General features: G+C 41.0%; 1 protein-coding gene and 1 long non-coding RNA gene across 2 annotated transcripts in view; one reads left to right on the plus strand and one right to left on the minus strand.

Annotated features, from left to right (window-relative positions):
- Window positions 1–11,789: 11,789 nt before the first annotated feature.
- On the minus strand, window positions 11,790–21,639 carry LOC140075113 (uromodulin-like). Its single transcript, XM_072120615.1, has 7 exons — window positions 21,383–21,639; window positions 19,390–19,547; window positions 15,842–16,087; window positions 14,117–14,279; window positions 13,939–14,017; window positions 12,349–12,387; window positions 11,790–12,232 (listed from the first exon to the last, which is right to left on the minus strand). Exons 1-7 carry the CDS (start codon window positions 21,545–21,547, stop codon window positions 12,150–12,152), a joined length of 933 nt encoding a protein of 310 aa, XP_071976716.1. The 5' UTR covers window positions 21,548–21,639; the 3' UTR covers window positions 11,790–12,149.
- A 126-nt stretch (window positions 21,640–21,765) lies between these two features.
- LOC140075114 (uncharacterized) overlaps window positions 21,766–27,884 on the plus strand; it is a 64,090-nt gene continuing 57,971 nt past the window's right edge. The window contains exons 1-2 of the long non-coding RNA XR_011849350.1: window positions 21,766–21,862; window positions 22,596–22,677. This is a non-coding gene — a long non-coding RNA (uncharacterized lncRNA). The remainder of the gene's footprint in view (window positions 21,863–22,595; window positions 22,678–27,884) is intronic.

Consider the following 27,884-nt stretch of genomic DNA (forward strand, 5'->3'; position numbering starts at 1 on the left):
ACCATCACTGAAATATATGTGCTGCCCCGTCACATGACTTGGGTGAGACTGGAATGGGTTAATTTATTTTGCACACCTTTCGCTCAAATTGAGCATAAATTGCACCCCAGACAGTCCGGTATATGAAATATATGCTGCCACCACATTGCATACTGGGGGCCAATGTACATCTGTTCTTGTCTCTCAAGTATTCACCTTGTTATACCCAGGGGCGTAACCAGGAGAGGCTGGGTCCCATAGTAGACTTCTGCATGGGGCCCCCCATCCCCTTAAAAATATACATATTATACTCATATATACACACACATATATATACCTATGTACATAAACATACAGTCCTTCACTCATACTCACACATTTTTACACTCGCGCACACATACACACATAGAGAATATATACATAAAATATACACACGCATGTAGGGGGAGATTTATCAGAAGTGTATGAGGTAAGACTGATATAGTTGTCCATGAAAACCAATCAGAAATCAGCTGTTGGAAAATGGGAGCTGAGCTCTGATTGGTTGCCATGGGCAACTAGAATAGTTCTGCTCTCAGAAACTTCTGATAAATCTCCCCCATAGAGAATATATACATCAAATATACACACACATACAGTGCCATAACACAGATGTGCAGCACATACATCAAATATATTTATGTACATATTATGCTGTACAATGTGCATAATATTCTTTAGTGTCAGGTCAGATGACTGGGCCCCCTGACACTGCGGGCCCTATAGCGGCTGAAGCACTTTCAGACAAGGCTGCCTCCACTATATGAACCATGTCTACCTGTATATAACATGATTTTATACTCCTTCTATATACTCCATTGATTAAATTAGTTGAAAATGTCTTTCATAACTGGACACAGTGGGGCAGATTTATCAATCAGTCTGAAAGTCAGAATATTTCCAATTGCCCATGGCAACCAATCACAGCTCCCCTTTAAAATATTCATGAGCACTGGTAAAATGAAAGCTGAGCTGTGATTGGTTGCCATGGGCAACTGGAAATATTCTGACTTTCAGACTGATTGATAAATCTGCCCCAGTGTTTATTAAAGGGAAGAGCCCGAAACATTAATCAGTATTTTGCTTCCAGAGTAAAAACAGGGGAGCAGGGGTGGATGGGAGAATATGGGGCAGATTTACTTACCCGGTCCATTCGCGATCCAGCGGCGCGTTCTCTGCGGTGGATTCGGGTCCGGCCAGGATTTATTAAGGTAGTTCCTCCGCTGCTGCGCTGAAAAGCATCGGAACGCACTGGAGTTCACAGAGCCGGGCGGTTTTTCCGAATCTGTCGGGTTTTCGTTCGGCCACGCCCCCGATTTCCATCCCGTGCATGCCAGCGCCGATGCGCCACAATCCGATCGCGTGCGCCAAAATCCCGGGGCAATACAGGGAAAATCGGCGCAAATCAGAAATATTCGCGTAACACGTCGGGAAAACGCAAATCGGACCCTTAGTAAATGACCCCCTATGTGTCTATGTGAAGTCAGAAAGACCAGACTTGTGGTCAGAGGCCATCACACCATAACATCTGACTGGATATATTAACCCCTTTGTGTCTAAGCCATTTTAGGGCTTTAGGACCAGGTTTTTTTTTTGGGCGATTTTCACTTTTTTATGTTTTATTTTATTATTACATGGGGTGGGGACTTTTATTCCTTTTTAATAATTTGTTTTTTATTGCATTTTTTTTTTACTTTTATTTTGCCCAAGGATGGTATATGAACAAGTGATCATTTGATCATTTGTTCATTGTAATATGCTGCAATACTAATGTATAGCAAAATATTACAGTCAGCCTATGCAGAATGCTGTAATCACGATCCTAACAGGCTGCTATTATAGGCAGCCATGGGGTCCTTATCAGACCTCAGGGTTGCCATGGCAACGATCGGCACCTCCGTGGCGTGCATGGAGGGTGCCGGTCGTCGCTGCGATGCACTATAGACGCCGCGATCACTATGATAGTCGCGATCCCAGCTGTTTTTGTGGGATCCCAGCTACCGCGTACTGCCTGGATCCCGCAACGTTCGCCGGGCTCAAAAGCTGAGCCCGGGCGATCGCATGACGTAACTCTACGTCAAGGTGCGGGAAGGACCCACATCTTATGATGTAGAAGCACGTCAAGGTGCGGAAAGGGGTTAAAGAAGCCAATTTCCGTGTAGGTAACCAATCTTAGAGTATTTTCATTTAATATTTCATCACAACCAATCAACAGTTAATGCATATTATGCTGTTTACCAACACCCCCATAGTAAACGGAAATAAGGGCTTGAGCAGAGGATAAAAAACTCAGGGCATCACAGTCTATGGATAACTATGATTCTCAGAATTGTACCTCGGAGGCAACATCCACAAAATACAGCCACCACATGGAGGGGGGAGGGGGGGACAGAATTGTCTGAGAGTAGAACCATTTTAGTTTCCCATGCAAACCAATCAGAGCGAAGCCATCATATTATTAACTGCTGTGGGAAAGTGAAAATGTTTTCTACAAAAAAGTCTTATTTTTGTCCTATTCTGAAACATTTTCATGTATGGAGCTATGAAGGGTGTCATTTTTTATGAGATAGGTTGACACTTTTATTTCTTTTTATTACATTTTTCATGTGTTGCAAAAGTGGCATTTCGGACATTTCGGCAATATTTTGTGTCGCAGGGTTCACCACTGGGAATAATCGTTTTTATATTTTAAAGATCAGAACTTTTGGGACATGGAAATACTTAAAGGGATTGTCCACTTTCAGCAAATAATTGATATGGTTTATGTAGGGGAAAGTTATACAATTTTCCAATATACTTTCTGTATCAATTCCTCATGGTTTTCAAGATCTCTGCTTGCTGTTCTTCTATAGGAAGCTTTTATGTTTACTTCCAGTGGATAAAAATCTGTCCATGGTCACACAGATGTACAACTCGTTATATCACACGGCTCTGATTACTCTCTGTGATGCAAACGAGCCGTGCACCTGTGTGACATCACATGACCATGGACAGATTTCTATCCAGCGGAAGCTTCCTATAGCAGGACAGCACGCAGAGATCTAGAAACTGCGAGGAATTGATACAGAAAGTATATTGGAAATTGTAAAACTCTTCCTTACACAAACCATATCAATGATTTGCTGAAAGTCGTCAACCACTTTAACATGTTTGTGATTGTTTTGTTTATTTTTTAATTTATTGTTTTTCTTTAGTTTTTATTAAACCCTATTGTGTCTGTTCAATCCTACCATATACTGCAATATATCACGATTTTTCAGATGATCTCTTGCAGTGTGCCAATGGCACTATGTAACAGACCTCATAAATCCTTAACAGCAATGTGACATACTGGTTCATAACGTGTCAGTGTTATCAACATCAATAAACAAAATACCCCCTCCCTTCCTTCTTCTCGAGCCACTTACAACATCCATTATCTTTTAGAGTCTTGGTGGCAATTTCCTATATTTCTTCCAAAATTCTTGTTCCTAAAAATCTTTTTATTGTCTCTTTTGGGGAGTATTTTTCTTTTTTTGCCAGCTAAAAGATCCCAATGACTTTTTGAAGAAAAATGTTGTGTTTTTTTTTTCAATAGTTCTCAATAAATTCATAACCAGTTCCAAAAAGACATTCAGCGATGTGTATGTCCAAAAGACAAGACAATAACCTTCTGTTGATCTCCTCATACCTGAGACATTGGGGCATATTTTACCCGGTCCAGTCGCGATCCGCGATTCTCCGATGCTGATTTGGGTTCTGCCGGGATTCACTAAGGTTGTGCACCCAATGTCCACTAGGTGTCGCTGCTGCGCTGAAGTCCGCCGGAGTTCACCTGCTTCGTTCCGGTGTATGTGAGTGCTATTCTTGCGACACATTTTTTTTTTTAATTCTGCAGTTTTCCGAATCCGTCAAGTTTTCCGATGGCCAAGCCCCCCGATTTCGCGTGAAAGCCGGCGCCCATGCGCCACAATCCGATCATGTGCCCCAAAATCCCGGGGCAATTATGCGCAAAACGGAAAAGTTCGGGAAACCCGGCAGAAAAACGTGTTTCGGACCCTTAGTAAATGTGCCCCATTGATTCAATGGGGCACATTTACTTACCCGGTCCATTCGCGTTCCAGCGGCGGCTTCTCCGCTCTGGATTCGGGTCCGGCCGGGATTTAATAAGGTAGTTCTTCCGCCGTCCACCAGGTGGCGCTGCTGCGCTGAAAGTAAACTCATCGCGCCGGAATGCACCGAGCTGGACCAGGTGAAGGTAAGCGGTCCTTATGCGACACAATTCGGTTTTTAAATTCAGGGGCTTGTCCGAATAATTCGGGTTGCTCGAAAACCACGCCCCCTATTTGTGGCGCACGGAAGCTGGTGCGCGCGCGACACAATCCAAACCCGTGCGCCACAATCCCGGGGCAATTCAAGGAAACTCGGCGCAAATCGGAAATATTCGGGTAACACATCGGGAAAACGCGATTCGGGCCCTTAGTAAATGACCCCCAATATGTTAAATTGCATGTATTGTGTGGGTAATGAATTGTACAATAAGCCCTATGAATAGTCTCCAGCTGCATTTCTCTCCAGATTCTGGAGTGTTATATACAATGTTTATGCCTTTTTCTATTCTATACATTTGGCCTTATCCTTATGGTATTCTCTAATCCATGTATGGATATATGAATCAGTTATTCATCTTTCTGTCATTCAATCAGGATTTCCTTATTTTCTATGCTATGATGGAATTATTTTCTTTATCATAGAGGCAATCTGCAGCGGGTAGGGGGGGGATTTGGATGAAGATGTACGTTCTGGGGTTCATGCCCTCTCTAAAGTCATGACCACTAGGAGATGATTTATACATCAGGAGCAGCTTTCCCCTGTTTGCTGAGAAACAATGCAGGAGCCTCCTGATCCTTCTACACAGGGGCGTAACTTGAGGGGGTACAGAGGTTGCGGGGCCCAAGAGGTTAAGGGGCCCCTATGGTGTCACTTTCCCATATGAGAAGACTATTACTATAAGCCATACATTATAGTCGGGGCCCTGGCACAGACTTTGCACTGGGGCTCATCAGCTTCTTGTTACGCCACTGCTTTTGCAGACCTTACTGGCTACTAACGGAGCAACTGATATAGGATACAGGTCAGGCTAGAACAAAAGTTATCAGAGCAGCCCAATTTATGATCCACCCACCAGGAAATATATAATGGTGAAAGTGGAGATTACTAACAGATAATATCATTCATTTTGGTCTGCATGGCATGAACAAACATCTTTACATGTTTACATTTATAGGGTTACGACAAATACTAATGGAAAAGAAACCTTTACAGGAAGAAGGCCCCATATTTATTAGTTACTTAGATATATATGTAAATAGATTGACATAACAATGGAAGGGAAGGTCAGATTCTCAAAATAGTTTCATGTATGTTATTAGAACTTTTCTACCACTTAAGGAAATGATTGCAGAAATATAATTTTCTTACAGGAGAATAAGCTTCTTCAAGTGTAACTCCATTGTTACGTGGCCAAAAATAGTTTCAGCACAGCTGGAGAGAGCCGTTTACAACAACCAGTGATTTATATGTCAGACGTTGTTGGCTTCCTAAATCAATTCCTATATCATGCTGGCTTCTTCCAAGCCTGAGATCCAGCCTGATATATCTATCAGGCCTACTTGTAAAACCCTCTGCAGCTTCTCCTGAAGTGGGCATATATCAGTTAAGGGCAATGTGACAAGAGCAATTTCACTCACTTCCCATAATGCTGAGCAGTGCTGGATTAATTCTCCCATGACCCCTGGGCGGTGATATAAAATGTACATAAAGTACTGAGCATACAGTAATTCATAAGTCTCCTAATTGTGTCTCCAGCACAGAAGTTTTTTTTTTTTTTTTTTTTTTACCTTTTTTTTAATTATTATTATACAAAAATACAAATATGTAAACAGATATAGACAATACAGACAGACATATACAAAGAAAAAAGTTTTTTTTGCAGCTGCATCCTGGGAGGGGCGGCGTTTCAAGCTCAAGATTTAGAGGTAACAAGAATTTTAGATTTTAATTTTCCATTCGAGTTAAACGTGACCATTTGTTAAAGATTGTGGGTTGAACACTTTAGGGTATCTTTCGAGGACCAAACTTATTTTACTGAAAAGGGGGACTTCTCCCATATATCCCATTTTTCTTTCGTTCTGCAAAGATGCGTGTAATTTGAGGCCATCATAATTTCATAATGGCTATACATGTCTACTCTGTTGCAAACTTCTGTTAGGTTTAGTTTTTGTGCCGTCTTCCAGTTTGCAGCTATGCATTGCCTTGCTGCAATCAGGATATACGTAATAATCCATCTCTGGGACATTGGGAATTTATCAGTCCCTAAATGTAATAGAGCTAACTGTGGGGAAATAACATTCTGGGCTTGTGTGACTGTGTTAATCAGATCCCCTATTTGTGACCAAAATGAGGTTAATTTAGGGCATGACCACCACATATGAACTTGGTCTCCTTTAATACCGCATCCCCGCCAACATAGAGAAGAAGATGTGCCTCCTTTGGACAATCTGTCTGGTGTGAGATACCATCTCATATGCATCTTTTTTATTTGTTCTAAGTGGTTTATGCATGGCGAACACTGAGCTGTCCATCTAAATGTTTTTGCCCACTGCTCATCATCCCATTCTGCGTTCAGGTCCGACTCCCATTTTTTCATGTAGCTCAGCTTGTCTGTTATCCCCTGCAAATTAAGAATATTATATGCAATTGATATACCCCTTACTTTTCTCTCAGGGGGCTCAAATAGTTTTTTCAGGGGATACAGGTGAGTGTTGCTTTCCTTTTCCCCCTCTGCTAATATACTTCTTATTTGTAAATATTGAAAAAAGACCTTATTGGGCAAGTCGAATTGGTCCTTAAGGGTTTCAAAAGACTTTATCGTTTTACCCTCATAAAGGTCTGAGATAGTATATATGCCTTTATTAGCCCACAGCTCTAGTATCATATTAGGGCCGAGTAATTCCAATGCTCGAATAGACATCTGTCCTCTTTTTAAGCCTATGCTGCCACCTACTTCGTTCCAGGTTTTCAAAGTGTATTGTAATGAGGGCATGTTGGTGGAAATCGTTAAATTCCCCAAATAGGCTGCCTCCATTACTGTTCTAAGAGATCTCCCACCAAAAATGTACTGTTCTAATCTCATCCATTTATGGTTTTCTTTTGGGTTCCAACACTCTCTCAATGAGTCAATGGAAACAGCCTTATAGTAGGTTGCAATATCTGGCATTGCCATGCCTCCTTTGTTAAGTGGGAAGTGCAAATTCGCCTTTGCTACTCGTGGGTGTTTGTTATTCCACACAAAATTACTGAGGATTATCTGGATCTCTCTTAAGACTTTAAGACTATTAGAAACTAGTGCATGGAGGCATCGGAAGACATACAGAATCTTAGGCAGGGCTGTCATCTTGCAAAACTGGATTCTTGCCACCCAAGATAAATAAATTTTGCCTAATTTATCAAAATCTGTTTTCAGGTTTGCTTTTAATTTAGTTAAATTCTTCCTTATTGTCTCATTTGTTGTTGAGCACAAAATAACCCCCAGATATTTTATGCCTTCTGGTTTCCAGATTATGCCACAGGTATTAAACATATCCCTACATACTGTGAGTGGGACATTTATTGGGAGAGCAACCGATTTTTTAATATTCAACTTGTAATATGAAATATGTGAAAATAACTTTAGGGTCTTTAGCAAATTAGGGAGCGATTTTTCGGGGTCTTGGCATGTGATGATGACATCATCAGCGTATAAGGTGATTATATGTCTTTCCTTACCCGCTGGAATACCCACAATTTCTGAATTAGACCTCACCATTTCCGCTAGTGGTTCCATTATCAACGCAAATATTAGCGGTGATAGGGGACACCCCTGGCGAGTACCATTAGAGATGTTAAGTGGTGAGGATAAAAAACCTGAAATCAGGACCCGCGCTGAAGGGGCCGAGTAGAGAGCTAAAATTGATTTTTGAATTTGATCAACTATGCCAAATTTGGACAGGACCTCCTTTAGGTAGCCCCAGTGCACCCTGTCAAAAGCTTTTTCAGGTCTCCAGCACAGAAGTGACCCTAACCTAACAGATCAATTCTATGTCAGTTTTACATACTCACATCCTAGGTTACAATGACCTATATACACAGATTACTACAAACACTAATACATGCACACCTATGCACTTTTACACAGAAAGAGTTTTATTCATAAACAGGCACAACTACTTTACACATTAGCAACTCTGATGGATGTGGGGATGTGTCAGTCAGTTGAGCAACAGATGCCATCATTCTCCACTCATCAAAGTAAGGGGGGTGTACAGAAAAATATCAGCAGTAGAAAGCAGCTGCTGACATTAAGGAGGAGGATGGAGACACAGCAGCTTTCGGATGATGATCCTCCCATCTTCTCCTCATTGACCTAACTGTAGGCTTATGAAGTCCTAGAGAAAATGGGATGGAGCTGATACTTATGATGATACTAGATTTAATTTTATATTGAGCAGCTGCAGGAGGAGAAGCGGACTATGTATGGGAACATGAGAGAAGATTGTAGATAAGATAGAGTCAACATGTTTCTAGGCTCCTGCCTGTTAAAAAAGCTGCTTCCTGAAAAATATCACTGCAAAGTATCACAATTTGGAAAAATATTAAACATTCTCTATTTTATGACCTTTTAAAGCCAGTATTCTAGGGTTCAGGGTTGCTAAATTTCTTGGGATGCTTTTCCTGGAAGCCGCTGTTGCACTTCCAACTTCTGCTTCCTTCTGCTCAGGAATAAACATGGCAGCTAAGAATGAAAAAATGAAGCTTTGCTTCATATCACAACCTTGAATCTCCCCAACCTTTCAACATTAAGACTCATGGGGGAGATTTATCACTACCTTTATTCTAAATGTTAGAACACAAAAATTGCAGATTTTTGCAAAAAGACTTTTTACTTTTTACTTTTTTTTGTGCAACTTTTCCACATTTCCACCATAACTCGTGGTGTTTTTCAATGGATTTGTTGTATTTATCTAACAAATCCAGCTATTTAGACTTAAAGGCTTATTCGCCTATTGGGACTTTTTTTTAAAAAAGTTGCAAAAAAGTCGCAAATGCTAGGCAGCACTGACTAAATTCACCACCTTGAAAGAAATTTAAAAAGTTCACTTTATAGACAGCAATGTAAAAATGCAGTAAAAAAAACATTTTGGATCTAAAATGCTTTATTTAGAAATATTAAAAGTTGTGCAAATTTTGACAAATGGACAAAACTGCTGATTGAAATTCTTTTTTTTCTTCTTTGGAAAGAAATTTCTGTCTTTCAGCGGCAATATGCAGACGATATAACCAAAAGCGTTACATAAAGAAAGGGGGAGATTTATCAAACAGTCGTCTGTGAGACTTTTTGTGCAAAAATGTGTATCGTTTTTGGAAAAAAAAGTCGCATACACCACATCAGGGAGCACCGATAGATCGGGCACAGGAGCAAGGAGAATCCACCAAAGACTGAGAAATTACACAAAATAAGGAAGTAAACAACTAGAAATCTAGAAAGAGAAAAGATAAATCTCCCCCATTGAGTCCATATCCTGGACCATGACAGTTCGCTTCTTCTAGCTTGTAGTATCGACTTTAGATGATCTATATCTGTTTTGGAATGTTTTATTACTGGTTTTATACTGTAACCAAACTGACAATGATCAAAAACTGTTCAAATTTGAAGACACATACAACAAACAAGTAAAATCATAAACATATTGGGGGATATTTATCAGGACCTCTGCGCACCGCCAGTGGCACAGAGGCCCTGAAATAATCGCAAATGCTAGCTTATTGCTAGCTTTTGCGATTATTTTCCCCAATCCGCCACCTTCACGCCAGTGGGGCGTGAAGGGGCGTGAAGGGGGGGCGCGGCCGGCCGAGCAGGGGGGCGCGGCCGGCCGAGCAGGGGGGCGCGGCCGGGAGTGGGCCGGCGCGGGGCGTTACTGTCCCCGCGCCTGCGCACTCGCTACTGCCGGCGACTTTTCATACGTGAAAAGTCGCCGGTTGCAGGGCCTGGCGTAGGATACACGCTGCGCATCTGGCAGCCCTATACATTAAGAGGCAGAAGCCTCTTCATGTATCGGGCTGCAAATTTTTAGCGGTGGGGCGATCATACGCTGGCGCACGAGCACCAGCGTATTATAAATATCCCCCATTAGCTTTCCCGCATCCCAAAATGTTTGATGTATTGAAATATAAAAAAAAAAAATATTCCTGCCGATGAAAAAATAGTACCTAAAAATACCAACAGATTACCTGATGGTAGATGCTTACTACTCGCCTCACTGTCTTGTCCCCATCTGCCGTAACCTTCTTTTAGTATATTTTAAAACTACAGCATTTCATAGAAATATAGCTTTTAAAAATATTCTGCCATGATCACGCATAGCTCGAGAGTTGCAGAGGGAGTGACAGTGATATCACCACCTTTGCACACTGTGTAGGTGGAGCCAGTTGGGCCTGGGACATGAATACAGGAAGTCCCCGGGTTACATGCAAGATAGGGTCTGTAGGTTTCTTCTTCAGTTGAGTTTGTATGTAAGTCGGAACTGTATATTTTATCATTGTAATCCCAGCCAGAACTTTTTTGATCTCTGTGACAATTGGATATTAAAAATGTTGGATTGTCATAAGAACCAGGATTAACAATAAAGCTTCATTACAGACACCTGTGATAACTCTTACAGCTGATTATTGTAGCCTATGGCTAAAGTACAATAAATTACCAATATCCAGAGGTCCGTTTGTATGTCATATGTAAGTCAAGTGTTCTTAAGTAGGGGACCGCCTGTAAATTACTTCACCAGAGCCAAGAGGTGCTCCGCAGACCACCCAAGCTCATCTGCATATTTTAAAAAACGTTATTACTACCAAATGCTATGGTTCTAAAACATACAAAAAGAAGTTTACTGCCGATGTGGATGGGACGGGAAGGTGAGTTGTAAGCATCTGCCATCAGGTAATCTGATGGTGAAGTCCTTTAAATTATATATAATCTAGAAACAGGTGTGAAAATATGATAAATGTCCCCCAATATGTCTAATAGATTGTGTAGCAAATATGCAAAATTTTTACAACCCCAACACCTCTTATTATGTTTATAATTTATGTTGTCTAATTTTAGGACTAAAGCAGTATAGAACGGTAGACTAAGGCCCCTTTCACGCTTGCATTTTTCGCACGTGTGTTCTGCGCATGCTTTTAATTTGCAGAACTTGCATTGCACTCTGACCCATTGTAATCAATGGGTTTTCTCAGACTTTTTAACGCACGTTTAAATCCCACCATGCTAGAATTTCACGCGCGTGAAAAATAAACCATACAAGTCTATGGAGATGCATCAAAAACGCATTGCACTCTGAGACACTTGCAAGTCCAATGCAAGTGCAATGCGTTTTTCACTGATCAATCGCCATAGAAAAGATAGAGCTCAGTCCTGAGTCTTTTTCACACTGGTTATCTTTACGTGGAAAATTTATTGAAAACGCATTGAAAACACCAAAAAAAAAAATGCATGAAAAACTGAGACATTGAACAAACTCTGACTGAAAACTAATTAAACTCTGATGAAAAATGTGCGTTTTTCACTGACCAAACCCTGATCGCACCCTGATCAAACTCTGACGTGATCTGCAACGCAAGTGTGAAAGTGGCCTAAGAGTTTTCCCACGAAGACAAGTTAGGCCCTATCCAACGGCATAGGGCCTAACTTGCTGATCAGTGGGGGATCTTAGTGCGGAGACACCCACAGATCGCAAAAACACCGCTCCTCAGTCTAATGGAGCAGACAGCCGCGCAGTTCTGCTCAATTAGTTCTGCTCAATTAGTCTGAGGAGTGGCAATTGGTCAGTTGGACCCCTCGCTTTTGCGATCTGTGGAGGTCTCAGCACTGAGACCCCCACTGATCAGCAAGTTAGGCCCTATCCCGTGGATGGAGCCTAACTTGTCTTTGTGGGAAAACCCCTTTATTTACTATACATGCCATCAAAGATTAGCTCATAGCAGCTCAATGAAGCTGTAATGAAGAAGAATATGCTAGAAATTACAGAGAATATAAAGATAATGTACATGTTCTTCGTTTAATTGACGATCTTGGAAATTAAAGCTTCAATCAACAGAAGAAGAAGAAGGAAGCCATGGAGGGCAGAGGATGCATGTGTGCCTGGAAAACAAGAACATTTTACAACTAAAAAATCCAATAGAGCAACAATAAAAGAACTAGTCACAAAAGTAAATGTACTCTTAGAGTGAATACTCCCCCGTGGATGACATACTCACCAATACAGCCTCCACTTATTGCAACATTTGTTATGGGATCTGTTAAATAAAACATAAGTGGAATAAGTATATATAGAAGGTAGAGAAGTCACAAAATCTGAACGTATTCCAGCTTTAGGCTGCTTTCACACATCCGTATGGGGGACATATAAATGGTCAACATATATACGGCTTATATATGTCCCCCATAGACGGCAATGGGCGCACAGCGCTGTGCGGGAGCAGCTCGGTGCAGCACATGTGCGTAGCCTCAACACAACTTAACACACAGCACCCTCAGGTAAGATTTGGAATATCCTTTCTAATATTCCCTAATGTTAAAATGTGCTCATAAGCCTATAAAATATGGCCTGTGAATATGCAAAGGAGCGAAGAAGAATCAATTTAGTCGGAAATGAGTCACTGACAGAGGCTGTAAAAGGAGCATCAATTTGATCTTGGCCTCCAGAGTACCTAGGGAGAAGGGAGATGCGGTTTATTACCGCTTCTCCCTTCTCTGCTTCTCACAGCATCGCGCTAAAGCAGCCTGATCAGAGCCGGCGCTGTCACGGCTCTATGGACATGACGGTCACGTGACCGCCGGTTCTAAAGGGGTTAATCAGAGCTACTGGGTCTGATACAGTATATCTCTGTTTAGCATCAGCCCTCACAGAGGGTCCCTTTCCCCTAGTAAAAATGTCCTCCGTAGATCTTTTATGACCTCATGAGGGACAGATAAAGTAAAAACACACACACACAAAACGTATTCCCTGAGACTAAACATATTACCGTATATGTCAAAACAACCAAAACAAAATAGGGAATTCTTTTATAATGTTCATTTTCAGTTAATTTGAAAACTAAAAATATATATATATACTATAAATTACAAAAAAAAAGCCTTTTTTTCTACGTTTAACTCCAAATAAAACTAAAAATGAAAAAAAAAGTACATTTTTATTACCTTTTAATTAGCACTTTGTGTCGCGGACGCAAAAAAAAAATGATGGCCCTTCAACAGGACCTGTCACCCTTAAAAGCGGCACTAGGAGCTGCTTACTAAAGTAAGCATCTCCGAATGCTACAACAGTCCCAATAGTATTACACTGCTAGCGTTATCAAAAACCTCCAATAACGCTAGCAGACACTGCCGTGATGTACACTAGGAACTCCGGACAGCACTCAAAGCTGCCTCTTCCCCAGACCGCCCTGCTCACTCCATAGGCCGGCGGTGACTGCCAAGCGCCATGAATACGCCGGACCACTTTGAGAGCGTTTTTAGTGTACATTTTTAGTGTACATCACGGCAAAAATTTGCTAAAAATTTTCAGGCTGCGTCATTAAGTGGTTAACAAGCTTGAATGGGCACCGCCGGCAGTGCCCCTCCAGAGCCTTTGTCTCTAACTGCTCAGATCTCGGGTTCTGTAGCTCTCAAAACCACAATCATGATGCAATTTAAAAGATGAGATTACTATCTTTAACATTATACCAAAAGAAATTTTCTAAGTTATCTACAGTATAAAAAGTGCCTGTGCGACCTTATATACCCATTATACATAAAACATGCTGAAGATTAACCCCTACTTATCTTCACACAGCGAGGATTCTTACCTGCCCGAACTACTGGCCCCAACTTTAGCTGATAGCTTTCCTGCACTGATGCACTTCGGGACCTAATTCCAGAACATGACTGTATGATGGAATAATATCATAATTAATGTTGTGAATATTAATACTTTGCTATAAGGCAAAACAACATAAAACACAATTATATCCATTTTTTACTTACAGGGGAGCAGGACCCAGCAGTGACATCACACAGACTTATAGCACAGTGAGCGTAGACGCTGTTATAATTGCCAACAAATTTGAAGACCTGCAGCGACAGACGACCTTTCCTTGAGACGCCATTTTCTAAGACTCTAATGGTCGAGTCCTGTTTATTAGGACAACTACAGAGGGAGAGAATACAAGCACCAATTATATTTCTAATCAGCAAAAGTCACTAAAACATGTGCTTTCATGTATCTTTAAAATCTGCATCGTACTGTACATTAAATGATGATGTGTTCCCCAATATCTATTTGGCTTCCATTCCATGTGAGTCCCTAAGCTATTTTTTTCAGTGGTTGGAGGGGTATTTCCATGAAACAAGTTAGGCCCTATATATCTATCTATCTTTTGGCTCCCTGAGATGAGCGGAGCTCGGCAATCTCCGTCAGCTCCATAGAAATGAATGGGGCAGCACATATATTCAGGGATATCTTCAGACCCCATCGGACCCCTTGTTCTCGTGATCTGTGGAAGTCTCATCATTGAGACCCACCACCGGATAGAGGGGCTGTGGATAGGGCCTAACTTGTTTTGTGGGAAAACCCCTTTAAGTATAAGTTTAACATTACATAGGTTCTTGAATAGCAATATAGATGAAACATATGGAATATTTCTAACTTTAAGGGGATTGTGGGGTCTGTGCAGGGGTGAGATTTAAAAAAAATTGAAATGTACTTGCCCTGCTTCTTCTGATTCTTGTCATTTCTCTGTCTTGGTTTGGAAGTGTCAAGGGTCATGTGACCAATCAGGGACCTCAGCAATCACAAAAGCAGATACTGTGAAGTCACTGCTCAATGTCATCATTTATACCAGCTCTTAGGACTTTGAAGGACCCCATGGGGGAAAGTACATTTTATTTTTTTATTTGTACGCTTTGGGGTTCACTGTGCTGTGAAAAAGACACATTCCCTATATTCTCTATATTTGGATGCACCAAATTTACATTACGTTGGTCTAAATAATCTTTAAAAACTTTTTGCAAAAAAATAATTTAATTGCATCGCCTTTTTGATACTGATAACTTTTTCATACTTGAAGTACGGAGCTGCATAAAGTGTCATTTTTTTGCGAGATGAGCTGAAGTTGTTATTTCTACTATTTTAAGAACTGTACAACAAACTGATAATATTAACATTTGAATGAGTTACAAAATGGTAAAAAAAAATATTAATTCCCATAGTGGCCTTTACTATCTCTGATGATTATTTTTATATTTCCCTCCACTCTCCACCTGAGCCGGCACATATGCATCTCTACTGTTTCAGATCGGGCTTGACAAATGTCGATTTAGACTGAAACGTCGCTAAGAAAAATTTGTGATCTGTGGTTTCTCTATATGATTTTTGCAACTTTTGGTGGAGCTGTAAATACTGACTATATGAATTAAAAGATGAAAATATAAAAATCAACATAGGATGTGTGCTACGCTTTTCTCTACTGTATATTGGGGCTGAGTACCCAACGTAAGCACCATCCAAACTCTACTAGGAGTGCGGTACCCCTGTTTCCTGTACTTTTATATTTCTGGGATTTGGCACACCTAAAAAATTGATGATGATTCGTTCATTTATGTGAATATGCATTCCAGGTAAAGGCGAATGATTTGAATTTTAACTTTTTTTCAAAAAATTTTTGTATATTATTAATTTTTTACTACTTTTTCAGACCCATCGGTCTATACCTGTCTTTTATGATGTAATACTTCACAGGGTCAGATGGATTTGCTGTAGGAGTCGCGTAACAGTTCTTCATTACAACAACAAACTTAGAAGCGTCTCCTCCCTGAACAAAGACACCAAGGTACATCATAGACTTAGAAGAGAGCTTCACTTCTGATCCTTCATATGGAGTCACATAACTGCTGTCTTTATAAAGAGCCATGTATGCCGTCAGCTGTCCCGTCCCTCCAACACTGATATTTATGGAGCTGTAGGTATAAACGGAATGATATCTATATGATATTCAACCATGTAAAAGGGCAACAAAATGTAAAGATTAATAGTTAAAATGAATTATTTTTCTAAAAACAACGTGTGAAAAAAAACCTAGTGTGATTTGGAATTCAACATGTCCATAAAATGGCAGCTGATGAAGAGTGGTTTAATCCTAATTGTCCATAACTGATCTACCTTTCAGGACCTTAACGTTTCCTGCACACTAACATGTACTGTATACAGCCCGCAAACAACAGTCCCATGGAACGTCTATCATCCAAGATTGTGCACCATACACCTGTCAATCACAATAATACTGTAAAAGACTGTCCAGGCCGCAAACAGTAGTAAAAGGTCCTGCTACATAATTTGCAGCCTGGGCAGTCGGCTTATGCACTGGGGAGTGGTAACCATTGCCGTATGCATGTGCCCGTAGATAGCTATGGGGCCATGTGCTAGCCACGGTCTAACACACAATCGCAAGAAATGATTGTATGTTCAGGGGTTAGATTGTATAGGGTCCTGGAAGCTAGATTGGTTATGGACAGTTAGGATCCCATGACCCTCCATCCGTTAATAATAATTATACATTATTGGTTATTTGGTGCCATCATATTCCGTAGCGTTTTACAAATCATGGGTACATATACAAACAAAATAAGCACTTACAGAGTCATACAATGACATTTGTAACAAAAACAGTTAGTGTCCTGCTCACAGGAACTTACAATATATGAGGGGGACACATTAGGTATGAGTGTTAGTACAATGTTACACCCATTCTTATAAGAGATAAGAGTACATACAATTTTTTTTTTTTTTTAGAAATACATTGGGGCACATGTATCATAGTTTCAGCTAGCCAAATTGTCTAATTTTAGCGACTTTTGCCATATTTGCGCCATTTTTGCGACTTTAAACTCTGTTCTTTTTCAAGTACGCCTTGGTCCGCACCTGGTGCAGTGTGCCTCATGTATCTTAGTTTTCCAGATGTTCTGTGCAACTTCTTGCCGTTTTTGCACCATTTTTGCGCTAATTTTGGTGCAATTCTGCACCTGGTCCAGGGCAGGTGCAAAGAAAATTTTTTGGACCTGATTTTAACATGTAAATTGGAATTATTTCACATGCTTTAACTGTTTAACATTTTGCACAGTAACTTCTTTTGTCAACATTTTTTAAATTTTGCATTTATTTTAATTGGTTACTTCTAGGGTTGAGGTCACATGTAGCAGTTTAATTGCGTTTATAATGCATTTTGAAACTAATTACAACAGCTGAGGGGAGGTGATTTGCCTTATTTCATTACTGTTAACATTTGCGTTTACAAAACATTGTTAACATTGGGTTTACTATGCGTTTGGTGAATTCAAATGTTAACAGTAATGCAATTAGGAAAATCCACTCTCCTCAGCTGTTGTAATAGGTTTCAAAATGCATTAAAAATGCAACATGTTAAATCCCAAATTAACAGTAGTGTCCACTCCTGTATATAACCCCCTCACATGGCTTGTATCCACTCCTGCATATAACCCCTCACATGGCTTGTGTCCACTCCTGTATATAACCCCCTCCCGTGGCTTGTGTCCTCTCCTGTATATAACCTCTCACATGGCTTGTGTCCTCTCCTGTATATAACCCCCTCCCGTGGCTTGTGTCCTCTCCTGTATATAACCCCCTCCCGTGGCTTGTGTCCTCTCCTGTATATAACCTCTCACATGGCTTGTGTCCTCTCCTGTATATAACCCCCTCCCGTGGCTTGTGTCCTCTCCTGTATATAACCCCCTCACATGGCTTGTGTCCTCTCCTGTATATAACCCCCTCCCGTGGCTTGTATAATCTCCTGTATATAACCCCCTCACATGGCTTGTGTCCTCTCCTGTATATAACCCCCTCCCGTGGCTTGTGTCCTCTCCTGTATATAACCTCCTCACGTGGCTTGTGTCCATGTGGATTCGATACATTTGCAACAAAAAGTCTCAAAAAGAAGCCAAAATTTGCACCTGCCAGGATAGGAAAAACTGAACATGTATCACAAGTAAAAAGACAGGATCATACATAAGGTGCAAAAAACTAGCCGCCAAAAGTCTCTAAAATTCACCTCAGAGAGACCAAACTATGATACATGTGCCCCATTGTGCTGCTTTATGAACTCAGTTGTCCAAGGTAAACAGGACTGCAGAGAAGCCTGTAGATTGCAATCTACTGCTTCCAGAATGACAGATTGATAAAGAAAGAGCTGAAGTTATATGCAGTTAGGGAGTGTGATTGGCCTGCCTGAAAAGATGGGTTTTCAGAGCATGCCTCAAGTCATTGTAGTTAGGTATTAGCCTGATAGTCCCTGGTAAGGCATTCCAGATAATTGGTGCAGCTCAGGAGAAGTCCTGAAGTCATATGTAGTAGGTCTGAATAAAATATCAGAATAATCTTAGATTACTGGAAAATCAAAGAGCATGGGCTGGACAATAGACTGACATGAGGGTAGAAAGGAGGGAAGGTGCAGTATTGTGGCGAAAGGAGACAGGGAATCAATGCTGTGACTGGCACCGACTGGAAGCATCCATGCAGCATCTTCACTGAATGAGAAAGTTTAGTAAGTAGAGCGCTGGATAGCAGGAAGTTCTAGTAGTAGAGATGAGAGTGAATCACAGCTATAATGAGAGTTTTAGAGGTTTCAGTTGTAAGAAAAGGGTGTATTCTGGAAATATTTTTGAGGTGCATGTGGCACGAGCAGCACAACTCCATCAGTGTATATCATCAGCGTAAAGATGATACTGAAAGCCAAATGTGCAGATGGCATAATAGAGGGGAAAGAACTGAAACCTGAGAAACCTCAACAGGAAGGGGAGAAAAGAGAAATCCTGAAAAGGAGATACACAGATGGGTGGGAAACGTGGGCCGTTAGGCCAATAGAGTGAAGAAACCTGGTGGTCCAAAGTATGAAATGCTGAGAAGAGATCCAGAAAAATGAGGTGAGAGAATGAAAGAATAGTCACCTTTGGATATTGCAGTGAGGAGATCATTGGAGACCTTAGACAGAGAGTTTCCAGTTGAGTGCCTAGTGCGGAAACCAAATTGTAGGAGATCAAGGAGGGAGTAAGCGGAGAGATAGCAAGTTAGTCAAGAATAGACCAGGTGTTACAGATGTTTGGAGATAAAAGGGAGAAAAAACCTTGAAGTAAAGCGCTCAATCCCTATAACATGTCCAATGGCTCATTTCATTGGACCTCCAAGATGGTGGCACCAAGTAAACTACAACAACAGATTAGAGATAGAAAGGATGTAAATAGTGAGTTACCTAAATATCGGATTTATAACTGTAGTCAGACTGATCAACATATCCAGGGGGTAGGCGCAAGACAATGTCACATCTAATTCTTCATCTCTGGTAATTGTTCCGGAAGATTCCACAGAAAAATGCAGTGTATTTTTATAAATGGCGTGTGTTTCATTTTTCTAAATATAAACATAAGATTTTATACACTTAATATATAATATAGTATATTAGAGGCTAATAGAGATGTAAACTGCTATATAGCCAGAAAGGGAATCCAACAGCAGTCATATCACTTGACAAGTAAAACCTACCCTATCTAGGAAGCTTCCCACATGTATTGCTCCCATTTCCTAGTGACTCATGATGTGAGATGAAATCCCATTTGTATACTCATGCAAATTAACTTCTAAGTGCATGGAGGGAGGAGTCATTCTGTGGTTTTTGAGATACTCATTTTCATAAAAATCTCTAGACCTTGTTCTTATTCTCCTCTCAAACTTTTACCTCAGGATAATCCTCTCTTCCTTTTCTCTATCCCTCTCTCTCCATCTCCCTCAGATTTCCCTATTTTTCTCCTTCTCATTTTCCAGTTACAGGCAGTCCCCGGGTTACATACAAGATAAGTTCCATAGGTTTGTTCTTAAGTTGAATTTGCATCTAAGTCGAAACTGTATATTTTATAATTGTAGATCCAGACACAAATTTCTTTTATTCCCCAGTGACAAATTTTTTGCTGTAATTGGACCAAGGATCCTCAATAAAGCTTCATTGCAGACACATTACAGCTGATCATTGCAGCCTGGGACTATAGTAACATCCAGAGATCTTCACCAGAGGTCACAGTGGGCAGAGGGGTCCGTCTGTAACTATGGGTCATCTGTAAGTCTGGTGTCCTTAAGTAGGGGACTGCCTGTATTTCAGAGCGAGGAGTAATGAGCAGGAGATAACAAGTTTGACAGCTCTCCCAGCGACCCTAGCTTGAGTTATGCTCCAATACAATCCATAAAACAGTATACAAGGATGAACAAAATCAACACACAAGTACACAGAGGCGATAAACTCATATGAGGGGAACAAACAAGGTACAAACAAATCAGTTCGGATTAGAATAAAAAGGTGACAATTCACGGCCTACATGTACATGTATATAGAGAGCAGGAACAGACGTACAAGGATTACATGGGGGAAGGTCCTTCTCGGTATAAAATTTAGTGTGTGGTTTGTGTGGCCATGGGTCCCCTAGAAAGCTTGGGCCCTGGGCTACCACCTAAACCGCCTATATTATAATCCGCTACTGATAGACTGTTAGGATAACATGACCATCCATCTTCAGACATTTTATTGACAGGTATGGCATTTGATGAGGTAAAAGACATTTCTGAACCATAAGGCTTTCTAGAAACAAGTGCAGAACATTTAATAGATGGAATTGGTAAATAGGTAAATTACCTAATATCCTGCCCCCCCCCTCCCGCACATTGGGGTGTAAATGGTATTACACAATGGGGGTCATTTACTAAGGGCCCGAATCGTGTTTTTTCCAGCGATTTACCCAAATTTTTCCATTTTGCGCTGATTTTCCCTGCATTGCCCCAGGATTTTGGCGCACGCGATCGGATTGTGGTGCATCTGCGCCGGCATGCACACGGCGGAAATTGGGGGGGCGTGGCCGTACGAAAACACGACGGATTCGGAAAAAACACCGCATTTACAAAAAAAAAAGTGTCGCTTGACACGCGCTTACCTGCACCAAGTAATAGAAGGTGAACTCCTACGGACTTCAGCGGACCACGGCGCAGCAGCAACACCTGGTGAATATCGGGGCACGGACCTTAGTGAATCCCGGCCGGACCTGAATCAGCGTCGGAGAACCCGCCGCTGGATCGCAACTGGACCGGGTAAGTAAATCAGCCCCAATATGGCAGTAGTGGGGGAGGATGCTCTCATCCCCTGATCTGCATGAGAACATAATATGAATAGTTTATGTATAAAGTAATGCAGGAATATCACATACATTGATCTGAACTCCACATCTTCCCACTTGTAACGGTGATGTTATGGTAATGGTGTTTGAGCTTGTATCATCGTGAAATCTAAAGCAGCTGCTCTCTCTCAGGGTAACACTGCTGGCATTGAGGTGCAGACTCTTCAGCTGACATTTCTGGAAAGTCACACTCATGTCATAGACATCACAGGTCAAATCAGGACGGATGTTGTTAACATCTATAAAATACAAAAACACATCAAGTTTCTGAGGTAAAACTGTTCTAATGGCCCATGGCAACCAATCAGAGCTCAGCTTTAATTTTATAAACAGCTGTGGGGAAATGAAAGCTGAGCTCTGATTGGTTGTCATGGGCAACTTGAATAGTTTGGCTCTGAGAGACTTATGATAAATCTCATAAATATTATGTACTTTACATTCAGTCATAAACAGTGTCCTTATTAATACCAAAATATACAGGCCTGGATATTGGAATATCTTGCAGTACAGGTGGGATTACTTTCACAGTTTACATCATATGCTGGAGCACAATGGGGCAGATTTACTTACCCGGTCCTGTCGTGATCCCGCGGTGCGTTGTCCGACATGGATTGGGTTCCGGCGCGATTCACTAAGATCGTGCGCCCAAGTTCCTGCATCCGTCGCTTCTGCGCCGAGGTCCACCGGAGTTCACCTGCTTCTTCCTGGTGCATGTGAGTGCTTGTCTTGCAACACAATTCCATTTTTAAATTCTGTGTTTTTTCCGAAGACGTCGGGTTGTCCCCCCGATTTCTGTTGCATGCAATCCGGCGCTGATGCGCCAAAATCCAATCACGTGTGCCAAAAAAACGGGGAAATTCGGCGTAAAACGGAAATATTCGGGAAACCCGACGAAAATACGGCTTTCGGACTCATGAGCCCCATCGTGCCAGAGAATGATTAATCCCCCCCATTTCACAATGAGGACTATTTTTGCAGTTGATATTTTGTTGCATCGCATATTTCCAGGACATTACCATTTTTTCAATGTTGCTGCATTCCAAAAGTTGAGTTTTATTTTTAATTGTTTTATTAATGGAGGCTTGTTGGTTCAGTAGTGGCAAAGGATTAATGACATTGAATTTCAAAATTACTTTTATGCATTCAGAAAACACATTTGTTACAATATACTTTATTAAATGAAAGACATACCAGAAACCTCATACTTGTCTTTGCAATAACACCCATAATCTCCATCTTGCAGTTTCCATTCTTCATCTGCTGCACACAATTCATTTGATGTGGATGGATCTATAGAAAATAAAAGATAAATTCTGCAATCTCTGGTGAGTGGTAAAAATTACTGCTTGACATCTTAAAAATGACTTTGAACTGCAGGTATTTGTGGAACATCACACAATCATCAGTGGTTGTAACCGGTATTGCGTCAACCTTCTACTGAAATGAATGGGGCTAATCGTGCATTTATAACCAAGGGACAAGTGTGATGCAGTTTAATGGGGAGAGGGGTTAATTGTCAGACCTCTGTAGAGCCTTATCACCATTATCTTATATTGAGGACCTATTCTATGGATATTCTAGAGTAGGTGTACCAAACGTAGGATAGAGATACCCCAGGCGCTCGGTGACGTACAGCAGTATAAGTAAATTTATTTGTGTAAAAAAAATAATAAAATAGATAAAATCACGACGGGTTTCGGCTCAGTACATGAGCCTTCTTCAGGCATGATAATAAAATAGAAGGCTCATGTACTGAGCTAAAACGCGTCACGATTTTATCTATTTTATTATTTTTTTACACTAATAAATTAACTTATACTGCTGTTCGTCACAGAGCGCCTGAGGTTTCTCTATCCTACATTGGCTACACCTACTCTGAAAACCGCCATCTCGTCCTCTGGTGCGGGATACGTTGCTTCTAGGAGACCTACCTCGGCTGCCTTTGACTACTACTGCCTTACATGCGCTACAGCTCATGTGAATGTGACTAAGGTGAGCAATTTTCTTTAACTGTGTGAATTCATCACTTGCCAAGACATACTATACGAGGCCAGCGCGTCCTGTTTCTTTTTGTCTCCCTGTACCTCTACGGTCCCCCGAATCTCTCTCGAGATCGGTGACTTTGAGATACCTCCAGATTCTTCCACATGGATATTCTATAGTTTTCCCTAATATTTTAGTGTGGAAAACCCACTCAAGGCATTGGGGGTGTTGGTCATAACATACGCTGGTTCCTTAGGTGAGGCCAGATAAGAAGACACCAATATTAAAAACTGAACATGCTTGGTGAATTAGTAAAAAAGGGGAAGGACTTTAAATTGGGCTTTTTAATTTATCCATAAATATGAAAAGTGCTGACATATACAGTACAGTTTATTTATTGGACTAATAGACTGTGCACTTACTATAGCCGTCTGATGTGGGTGCATCTGTGGCATATGTTGATGTTTCTGAGGATATTGCCGTCGCTGGTGATGCTGAGGTAGAACAATATATTAATAAAAAGAGAAAAGGTAACAGTAACATAACATGTTTTGCTAAATTAACATATATTAACCCCTTAAGGACGCAGCCTGTTTGCAGGTTAAGGCTCGCAACTTTTTTTTGAAATTTGACCAGTGTCTCTTCCTGTGGTAATAACTTTTCAACGCTTTAAGATATCTCTGTGATTTTGAGATTGTTTTCTCGTGAGACATTGTAGTTTATGTTAGTAGTGTCATTTCGGTGATCCGTTCCTTTTTTGGGGGGTAAAAATTCAAAAATTTTGGAAAAATTTGAAAAAAATGACTATTTTCAAAGTTTCAAATGTTATACTTTTTAGACAAAAAGTGATACCACAAATTTTTTTTAATAGAAACCTTTTGCCATTGGTCTTCTTTTTATATCCATTATTTGTTTTAAGTTTCCATTTTGTTTTATGGATGTGAGAAGGTTTGAAGTTTTAGTAGCAACTTCTCAGATTTTCTTGAAATTTGAAAAATGCGAACTTTTTGGTGATCAATTCAGTTTGGAAGTGCTCTATAAAGGCTTATGTACTATATACCCCCACAAGTAACACCATTTTATGAACCTAACATCTCAACCTATTCAAATCAGCATTTAGGAAGTCTGTTAACCCTTTAATTATTTTTCCGGAAGCATATGAAAATGGAGTGGAAATTTTGAAATTTCAATTTTGGATTTCAATCTTTCCAATTTAGCCCTAAAATGGATACATTCAGAAGGAATTTGAGGTAAATATATATCCCTAATTTCTTGCCCTGCTTCTTCCGAGTACAGCGATACCAGACATGTGGATGTCAGCTGCTGTTTCCCCGCACAGCGATGTCCAGAACAGAGTTAGCGATACTGGGAATTTGGAAAGCCAATTTGGCTGCAAATATTTTGTGGTGCCACAGTGTAATTGAAGAGCCCCTGAAGTAAAAGTACAATAGAAAACCCCCCAAAATGTCACCATTTCGGAAACTAGACCCCTCAAAGAATTTATCGGTGGTTGTGGTGAGCATTTTAACCCCCAACACGCTGGTCAAAATTGAATGCAAAGTAAATGGTGCAGAGTAAAAATTGCGTTTTTATCTCAAAAATGTCATTTTAGTGCCTCATATACTGTGCCCAACCTATGCCACTTTAGACAAACACCCCAAAAATCATTCTGCGGGTTGTCCCGAGTACAGCAATACCACACATGTGCCAATAATTTACAGACTGGGCACACAGAAGGGATGAGAACGGAAGGAGTGAAATTTTGATTTTCCAGCTCCGTTTTCACATGTTTGGATTTGGAGTGCCATGTCATGTTGGCAGGGCCCGTGAGGTGCCAGTGCAATAGAAACCCCCAATAAATGACACCATTACGGAAACTAGACCCCTCAAAGAATTTATTGGTGGTTGTGGTGAGCATTTTAACGCCCGACACGCTGGTCAAAATTGAATGCAAAGTAAATGGTGCAGAGTAAAAATTGCGTTATTATCTCAAAAATGTCATTTTAGTGCCTCATATACTGTGCCCAACCCATGCCACTTTAGACAAACACCCCAAAAATCATTCTGCGGGTTGTCCCGAGTACAGCAATACCACACATGTGCCAATAATTTACAGGCTGGGCACACAGAAGGGATGAGAATGGAAGGAGTGAAATTTTGATTTTCCAGCTCCGTTTTCACACGTTTGGATTTGGAGTGCCATGTCATGTTGGCAGGGCCCGTGAGGTGCCAGTGCAATAGAAACCCCCAATAAATGACACCATTACGGAAACTAGACCCCTCAAAGAATTTATCAGTGGTTGTGGTGAGCATTTTAACCCCCAACACACTGGTCAAAATTTAATGCAAAGTAAATGGTGCAGAGTAAAAATTGCGTTTTTATCTCAAAAATGTCATTTTAGTGCCTCATATACTGTGCCCAACCTATGCCATTTTAGACAAACACCCCAAAAATCATTCTGTGGGTTGTCCCGAGTACAGCAATACCACACATGTGCCAATAATTTACAGACTGGGCACACAGAAGGGATGAGAACGGAAGGAGTGAAATTTTGATTTTCCAGCTCCGTTTTCACACGTTTGGATTTGGAGTGCCATGTCATGTTGGCAGGGCCCGTGAGGTGCCAGTGCAATAGAAACCCCCAATAAATGACACCATTACTTAAACTAGACCCCTCAAAGAATTTATTGGTTGTTGTGGTGAGCATTTTAACCCCCGACACGCTGTTCAAAATTGAATGCAAAGTAAATGGTGCAGAGTAAAAATTCCGTTATTATCTCAAAAATGTCATTTTAGTGCCTCATATACTGTGCCCAACCCATGCCACTTTAGACAAACACCCCAAAAATCATTCTGCGGGTTGTCGCGAGTACAGCAATACCACACATGTGCCAATAATTTACAGACTGGGCACACAGAAGGGATGAGAACGGAAGGAGTGAAATTTTGATTTTCCAGCTCCGTTTTCACATGTTTGGATTTGGAGTGCCATGTCATGTTGGCAGGGCCCGTGAGGTGCCAGTGCAATAGAAACCCCCAATAAATGACACCATTACGGAAACTAGACCCCTCAAAGAATTTATCAGTGGTTGTGGTGAGCATTTTAACCCCCAACACGCTGGTCAAAATTGAATGCAAAGTAAATGGTGCAGAGTAAAAATTGCGTTTTTATCTCAAAAATGTCATTTTAGTGCCTCATATACTGTGCCCAACCTATGCCACTTTAGACAAACACCCCAAAAATCATTCTGCGGGTTGTCGCGAGTACAGCAATACCACACATGTGCCAATAATTTACAGACTGGGCACACAGAAGGGATGAGAACGGAAGGAGTGAAATTTTGATTTTCCAGCTCCGTTTTCACATGTTTGGATTTGGAGTGCCATGTCATGTTGGCAGGGCCCGTGAGGTGCCAGTGCAATAGAAACCCCCAATAAATGATACCATTACGCAAACTAGACCCCTCAAAGAATTTATTGGTGGTTGTGGTGAGCATTTTAACCCCCAACACGCTGGTCAAAATTGAATGCAAAGTAAATGGTGCAGAGTAAAAATTGCGTTTTTATCTCAAAAATGTCATTTTAGTGCCTCATATACTGTGCCCAACCCATGCCACTTTAGACAAACACCCCAAAAATCATTCTGCGGGTTGTCCCGAGTACGGAAATACCACACATGTGCCAATAATTTACAGGCTGGGCACACGGCAGGGGTCAGGAAGAAAGAAGCACAATTTAGGTTTTCAAGCTTCGTTTTCACTAGATTGGTAATGGGGGGTAACCCCGAGGTACCAGTACAATAGAAACCCCCAAGTAGTGAACCCATTTTGGAAAGGGCACCCCTCAAAGAATGTATGTAGGCTTGTAAGAGCATTTTAACCCCCAACACGCTGGCCAAAATTGAATGCAAAGTAAAGGGTGCAGAGTAAAAATTGTGTTTTTATCTCAAAAATGTCATTTTAGTGCCTCGTGTACTGTGCCCAACCCATGCCACTTTAGACAAACACCCCAAAAATCATTCTGCGGGTTGTCCCAAATACAGAGATACCACACATGTGCCAATAATTTACAGGCTGGGCACACGGCAGGGGTCAGGAAGAAAGAAGCACAATTTAGGTTTTCAAGCTTCGTTTTCACTAGATTGGTAATGGGGGGTACCCCCGAGGTACCAGTACAATAGAAACCCCCAAGTAGTGAACCCATTTTGGAAAGGGCACCCCTCAAAGAATGTATGTAGGCTTGTATGAGCATTTTAACCCCTAAGGTGCTGGCTAAAATTTAATACAAAGTGAGTAGTGCAGAGAAACAATTGTATTGCAATTTATCAAATATGCCATTGAAGTGACAAAAGTATTTTGCCCAACTCATGCCACTGGGGAAAAACACATCAAAAATCATTCGGCGGGTTACCCCGGTTAGGGCAATACCCCATAGAAGGCAATAATCTGTAGGATGGAGACACGACAGGGCTCAAAAGGGAATAACTTGTTGGAGCACAGACGTTGTACATTTTTTTTTTCTTTTTGGCATCATGAAAGATTTGTAGGG

Source organism: Engystomops pustulosus, chromosome 8 (genome assembly GCF_040894005.1).
Source record: "Engystomops pustulosus chromosome 8, aEngPut4.maternal, whole genome shotgun sequence".
Classification (NCBI taxonomy): Eukaryota; Metazoa; Chordata; class Amphibia; order Anura; family Leptodactylidae; genus Engystomops; species Engystomops pustulosus.

Bases quoted from the DNA above. Each gene is read 5' to 3' on its own strand.
- LOC140075113 (XM_072120615.1), bottom strand. From the start codon at position 21,547: ATGAGTGTGACTTTCCAGAAATGTCAGCTGAAGAGTCTGCACCTCAAT. The intron at 12,388-13,938 runs GTAAGAATCCTC...TTTATTTAACAG, and splicing joins GGGGCCAGTAGTTCGGGCAG to ATCCCATAACAAATGTTGCA. The intron at 12,233-12,348 runs GTGAGTATGTCA...CTTGTTTTCCAG, and splicing joins AATAAGTGGAGGCTGTATTG to GCACACATGCATCCTCTGCC.